General features: G+C 33.7%; 1 protein-coding gene across 2 annotated transcripts; it reads right to left on the bottom strand.

Moving 5' to 3' along the window:
* Window positions 1-220: 220 nt before the first annotated feature.
* rab24 (RAB24, member RAS oncogene family) lies at window positions 221-6,687 on the bottom strand. Of its 2 annotated transcripts, XM_084136540.1 has the most exons (9): window positions 6,253-6,687; window positions 5,213-5,356; window positions 4,903-4,971; window positions 4,746-4,824; window positions 3,180-3,247; window positions 2,998-3,097; window positions 2,853-2,903; window positions 2,690-2,749; window positions 221-1,490 (listed from the first exon to the last, which is right to left on the bottom strand). In XM_084136540.1, exons 2-9 carry the CDS (start codon window positions 5,327-5,329, stop codon window positions 1,426-1,428), a joined length of 609 nt encoding a protein of 202 aa, XP_083992666.1. In that variant the 5' UTR covers window positions 5,330-5,356; window positions 6,253-6,687; the 3' UTR covers window positions 221-1,425. The 2 variants fall into 2 exon arrangements, with proteins under 2 accessions (XP_083992666.1, XP_083992665.1); XM_084136539.1 differs by having other exon boundaries at window positions 4,746-4,971; window positions 6,253-6,393.
* Between the last annotated feature and the right edge of the window lie 552 nt (window positions 6,688-7,239).

Raw genomic sequence — 7,239 nt, 5'->3', positions numbered from 1 at the left:
TATATACATACACAGAATATTCAATGAATATATTATTTTGGTGAGAGTATATCAATCATATCTTAAAACAAAAATAAATAAATAACTTGCAAGTGTGAGTGCAAGCAGGAATAGGCAGCAAAGGATGAATATGATGATACAAAAAATATTTTCCATGTTGAATTTAGGTGATTACCGCTCAAAGTTAAAAGATTAATTTACAGTATTGACACGAAAATGCTAACCGCACACTGAATATTTTATTATTACAATATCTGATCGTTTGTAATGACTTGGGCTGCACAGCTTGTACTATTTTGAGGTGTTTAAGATCACATGCTTTAGTTTTTTTAAGTGACAATCTTCACGTAATCTCACAGTAAAATGTAACGTAGTAAATTAATATTGGGTCCTTCTTTCCTGTAGGATGCCCAGTGAAAATGGCACAAATATCATGATCTCTTTCACAAAAAACATATTTTTTTGGCCTCTGAACAGTATTTAATACATTCACAATATGAACTGAGAGCGAAATAAGGCTGTAAAGTTCACACAAACATGTCCACAACAGTTAGTGTCCCAGTTTACAATATCTTACCCATTCAGTCAAATTAAATAATAATAGAAATAACTGTAAACATTAACATCACATTCATCAAATGCTGCACATCAACTCACTTCTGGAACGCAAGGATAGATCTATTATGTCAAACAGTTGACAGCAAATAATGGGCAACATGATACAGGAAACCTTGGGCTTGATTTTCAAACAGTAATATTTCCAGATATCAAATTCACCGTGATATTAAAATGTTCAAGTGACCATAGTTATAGTTATTAGCCTTTACCAGTTTGACAGCATCATGATCCAAGAATATAATAATGGGAAACTGCCTTTTACTCTGTGATTTTCCACCCAATGAACATCCAAACCATTAGCGTGAGAAAATGTTTGAACTGGTTTCAGATCTGTGAAAACTGCAACTTAAATAGCTTCAGTTTAGTGTGGGCGTATGCAACAAAACTGTTCATACATCAGTACAGCGTGACAAATGAAGGGTGTAAACATTACGATCCACAAAAGATCTATAAAAAATGGAGACACTTTAAATGATAAAAAGTGATGAATCACTCAAGGCATAGTTTGTGAAAATTGGCAACGATCATCTCCATGCGATGGCATCTCTCCCTAAAGCTTGCTTGGTGTCTTTTTCTTTTTGGTAAAATGGATTGCCATGCACTGTTGATATTTGCTTCAGTCAATAGAAAAGGAAGAATCCTTCACCTTCTTTGTTTTCAAAGGCCCAATCTCAACATACTGCACAGCAATAAAGAAAAAAGAAAAAGCAAAACACTCCAGCAGATGCTTTGAGGAGTGTAAAAGACAGAGAGCCTCCAGTCATCCCAGAATAGATCATATGATACAGCAGTTTTTCCTGTGATAGGTCAGTTATGGCAGCAGTTGTCAAAATAAGAGTCCTTCTTTTGCCCGAGATCCACCCCCTTCTCTTCTGTGAGGATACAACACCAAATAAAGAAATTAAATAAAAATAGACAATATCACATTATTTGAGCAATTCTATTCCTATTATTATTTACTTGCTTTAATGGAATTCGTAAATAAAATTATTATTAAATGCATTCAGAATCTGATGCATCGAAAGCTTTGGAAATTGCAGTGTCAATCAAAGCAAAATGCGTTTAATCGATAATGTAGAAAATTTGGTCCTGTTCACACCAAGGACAATAACTATTAGAGGATATCGTTGGAATCACTTTCAGAGCAATTTTTTCCCAGCTAATGAACGATGAAAACACTATGTTTACATGCACAACTTTTGTTTCAATTAGACTGAATTCATTCCGATTGATGAATCTGAATGTAGTGTTTACATGAACGCTAAACATGTGATCGGGTTGATCCGCGCGTTTATATGTCACAAGCTACAAATCGGAATATATTTTTGACGTGCACGCTGCACGAATTTACAGTTTCCCGCTGTTTGCGCATATAACCATTCTCCTACATTGGTTCTTTATTTGTTTTAAACAGCAGACTTAATATTTATCCATTTCTGGTCATAATTTGGAGAAAATGAGCATGTGAACCGTTGTGCCGTGCTGCTTATATTTATCATGCAGCAAAAATGCCTCCCTCTGAACCAAAAAACAGTCGTAACAAGTCCGAAACAAGGACTGGTGGGACGTTGTTCAGCTCCACTTCACAGACGCTGAGTGAAAGGACGGCACATAATGAAATATGTTCAATTAATTTATTTTTATTTTTTGTTCACGTGATGGTACTATTTCAACATCATTGCACATGCGCAGTCCTTTCAGTTTCGGTTTTCAATCCGATCAAGTCTTTACATGAAGGATTTTCAGTCTGATTGAGCCGTCAATCCGATTATTAACGGATTTTTGGTTGCATGTAAACGTAGCCAATCAGAATCCATTTCACGTTAAAGAGCTCAAGCATTTAAAGTGGCTTCCGGCAAACCTGCGGCGCACGCTTAGAATAAACAGAGCGTTATTGTTCGTTGGTGTGAACGCTAATGAAGTTTCTGTGCTTTTTCATGCCTATGCTAAGCATCAAGTAACTGACAGAGTGCTACATTAGTTAGCATGAAAGCTGAAGCACACAGGGCAGGTGTATAGTGTAAAAAAATAAATGTTTTTTAAAGATTTATTTTGCACAAAACAGCCCCACCTTGCATGAACTCTAAAGCACAGCTACTGAAATCATCAGCCACCTTCTGAAACACCTCATCTGTACGGGAATAAATAAAAAAAATCAAGAAGTGAAACTTCTCGGTATGTAATAGCGTGACAGAGTCTGCTCGACAGAGCAGATACACTGAAGTATCACTTACCAACATTTTTTCCTGTTTTGCTGGAGGTCTCGAAATGTTGAGCACCTATTTCTGCAAAGAAAAGTTTGTTTTTTCAAATTGTTTTGCAATGGTTGCATGAAGGAAAAAAAAAAAAAAAATGAAAAGCAGCTAAATTCATGCTTACCATCTGCAAAGTCTTGAACATCATGGTAGTCTACTTGCCGCACACTTCGATCGGCTTCAATGAGGTCACTCTTGGTACCACACAAATATATCTTGCAGTGCTGAAATTAAAATAACGCGTCAATGAAGTGCTGAATAATCTTAACAGCGTTCCTGTTGTTGTGAGACGTGGGTATATTTTACCTCTTCACAGTTCTGCAGCTCCTTCACCCAGAACCTGGCCCTTTTAAAACTGCTGCTGTCAGTCAGATCTAAGTGCAAAAGTCAGACAACCACATATTTAAGATAAAAATGTAATGTTTTCCAACTTTTCTCTTGCAAGGGACTCATTTTCTTATGATTATTTCCATGTACAAAAGTTTGGAGTTGGATTTTTTTTTCCATTCAGCAAGGACGCATCAAATTGACATTGGTAACATAATGAATTGCGTTTTAAAATATCTGTTATTTTTAAATCATAATAATATTTCACAATATTATTATTATTATTTTTTTACTGTATGTTTAATTAATTAAATGCAGCCTTGTTGAGCTTCTTTCAAAAACATAAAAAAATTAATTTTGTAATTTTGAAATACAAACTAATTTATAATGTATGAGAAATGCTCACCAAGCCTGCATTTATTTGATCAAACATACAGAAATGATGTTAAATATTATTACAATTTAAAATAATGGTTTTCTATCAGCATCATTACTTCAGTCTTCAGTGTCACATGATCTTTCAGAAATCTTTCTAATATGCTGATTTATTATCAATGTTGGAAACAGTTGTGCTGCTTAATATTTTTTTTATAACCTGTGATACTTTTTCTCAGGATACTCTGATAAATAAAAAGTGGGGGGAAAAAAACAGCATTTAATTAAAATAGAAATCTTTTGTAACAATATACACTACCGTTCAAAATGTTGGGGTCAGTAATTTTTTTCTTTCTTTCTTTTTTTGTTGAAATAAGTGATAGTGATAGTAACGATTTATGTTGTTAAAAAATATTTCTATTTTGAATAAATGCTGTTCTTTTCAACTTTTTATTAATCAATGAATCCTGAAAAAAGTATCACAGGTTCCTAAAAATAGCCACACAACTGTATCCAACACTGATAATAAATCAGCATGTTACAATGATTTCTGAAAGATCAAAGGCTAATGAAAAATTATTATATTATATATAATATATAAATTATATTAAATATTAAAATAGAAATCCATTATATATATATATATATATATATATATATATATATATATATATATATATATATATATATATATATAAAATGTTTTTATACTATTTTATAATCATGTTTATATATATATATATATATATATATATATATATATATATATATATATATATATATATATATATATATATATATATATACACATTTTAGACCAGTCAAAAAATAATAATAATTGTAATATCACAAGAACAAAAAATAAGAATAAATGAATTGAACATATTTCGTAATATTTCGTTATATTAACACATTTTAACTTTGACAGCCCAAAGCCTTATTTTTTTGTCTCCCAAACTTTTAAGTAGCCCTGATTAACTTAGAACTTATTTGAACCAAACACATGAACTGCCTTGCAGGACTGGTAACTACTGTAAAACAGACACAGAGTGAGCAAGTATGAGCCGTTTACTTGCTCACCGTCACCTGACTGCTAGACTAGCTGCCACATCCTGCATTCTTTCCACAAAAAAGCCACTTTCCGTGTCAAACTGTGAGAGAGGGATATACCATAGCAGACGATGGCAGCACGGGCTCCTCTGTAATAGATTCTGCTCATGGCCTCGTAACGTTCAGACCCAGCAGTGTCCTGAGAAGAAAGAAAACACATGAAGTCACTAATAAGTGGTCGACAAGTGTATATGAAGACCCTAGAAACAACACTTACCCATATTCCCAGCGTAATCACTTTGTCACCGACACTGAGAGCTTTTGCAACAAACGCAGCCCCTATAGTCTTAATGAGACAAAAACAAATGTACACGTCATCATATCAGATCATTGACATCAGTGGAAGGAATGGTGGCTTTACCTGTGCAGCTGGTTTATGTGACACATGATTAGAGATAGCTGATACCCAGGCAAATGTACATCTTACACCATTACTGAGAACAAACAATCTCAGAAGATGCATTAGTTATGGCCCTAATGACCATAACTAATTACTTCTTCAGGTTTCTATGCAAACGCATGCTTACATTTTGATAAGGTCCAACAAGAAAGCGGCGATGTACGTATCTCTCCACCAGGCTGGTTTTACCCACACTCTCCTTTCCAAGCATGACCACCTTAGCGTCCACTCGCATGGCAGTCATGATTATTTTGGTTTGTAGAAAAAGACACTAAAAAAAAAAAAACATGGGTCCATTGTGTAGACATTATATATACACTGCAAATATGTACAGGATATCCATTGTGAGAAATGAAGTGTGCTTAATTGTTTTGAATGTGCACTTGTAGTGTACTTCAAATCTTGAAGGTATATTTAAAAGAAAATGTACTTGCAGTAATATAATATTAATGAATAAAAGGCCACTTAAGTGTACTTAAAGAGAGTAAACTTACATGACTGTTTCTTAATACGTTTAAGTACACCTTTAAAAAGTACACTTTGCAATAATGTCAAATTAAAAGTTTTTCTTTGAGGTAACTTACATTTTAAATGTTTCGCTGTGTTTATGTAGTATACTTATGTTGATGTGTTGACTAAGATGGTAAAGCACTTTTGACATGTAAAGTACTTGATGTTATCCGATTATTATTCGATTTACATTTAAAGTTAATTTTAAATATAGTAAATTTACAACATCATTATTACAAATGTGTAATTATAAAGGGACTTAAACAAATGACAAAAGTTTTTACCAAAAAATGCTTGTCAGTAACGTTACATCACGCAGTACACTTTAATCATATTTGAAAGACAATATAATTACGAAATTACATATAAAGATAAACTTCTTAAGTATGCCAAAAACACAGTTGGTTAAATTCAAGAGTATTTAATATAAATTTAAATTATACAACATTTCCAAGTGTCCGAGAACATTGCGTTCAGATAGCATTATGTATATTACTTTCGACATAAATAGTATGATTTTTAATGTATGCTTAAAGTGTTGTAGTGGAATAAATCAGAGTTAGCTTTGGCTAATGCGCAGTTTCAGTTTATCAAGCAAAATATTATCCATATGAAACACAATAGAGGTTTGTTGACCTTCTCATATTTTTCACTCACCTGTGTATCAGTTGACGGGACTTCAGGGCGACTTTACTGACAGATGAACACTGTTACTGGGAGGCTAATGGTTCAGTTAGCAATCCACACTGATGTGCCAGTGAAAACTCCTAATAATACTAACGTTACAGTTAAAGACTACTTGATGAATAAATACATAAGCAGCAGCGAGTCACAAGACACCTCGAACTAAAATATTCAGTGATTTGTTCACCTTAAAGTGAAAGAAAAACAAACAGCTTAGATTTCAACATCACTAAATATAGCAGAACTAGATAATTTCCGAGCCATGTTTCTCCCGTTAACAAGGGACAGCTACAGTAAATGGTCTGAGTGACAGATGTTAGATGTATTCGGTGGAAGAGGAACTGTAGTGTGTCTAGCTATCTGGAATAAACTAGTGTGTGTTTTTTTTGTTTATATAGAGGAGGATGTGACTTCACTAGGGTCAGTGGTTGTGTTTCAACTGGCTATGTATGAATCGGGAAACAATTGTTCTTAAGAGTCGGAACTGTTCGTTGACGGGTCAGAGTGAATCAGTTCCAGCGTTTCTCTGGGGGTTTTGTCTGGAATAAAACGTACTGCAAATGTGTTTACAACTTAATTTATGTTTATGAATTAGAACTAATTATAGTGCAAAACTATTTAGCATTGTTTATGTATTTAGGTTAAAAATATATTTTAATAGGTTAAATCGTGACTGTAACGAATTGAACTTGGACAAATTAAATTTGTACAAATTCTCGTTAACAACACCTAATCAAAAAACATAAATAGCTTTATTGTAACGTTTAACGCTTGTAATATGCTATTTTTAAAATCAATTGCTTGAAACGACCTGTTCGAAAGAACCGAGTCGCAGAAATGATTCAGACGTCCTATTACTATAGGCACGTGCTGCAGTTTGGGCGCGTTGATTGTCTAAACCGCTGCTGATTGGTTCCTCGAGTCACTTGGTGCGTCACAGTTGGCTGAATCTCTCTGTGA

Source organism: Abramis brama (assembly GCF_963993115.1).
Source record: "Abramis brama genome assembly, chromosome: 15".
NCBI lineage: Eukaryota > Metazoa > Chordata > Actinopteri > Cypriniformes > Leuciscidae > Abramis > Abramis brama.
Note: the sequence above shows the minus strand (reverse complement) of the source record. Positions and strands in the feature narration are given on the sequence as shown.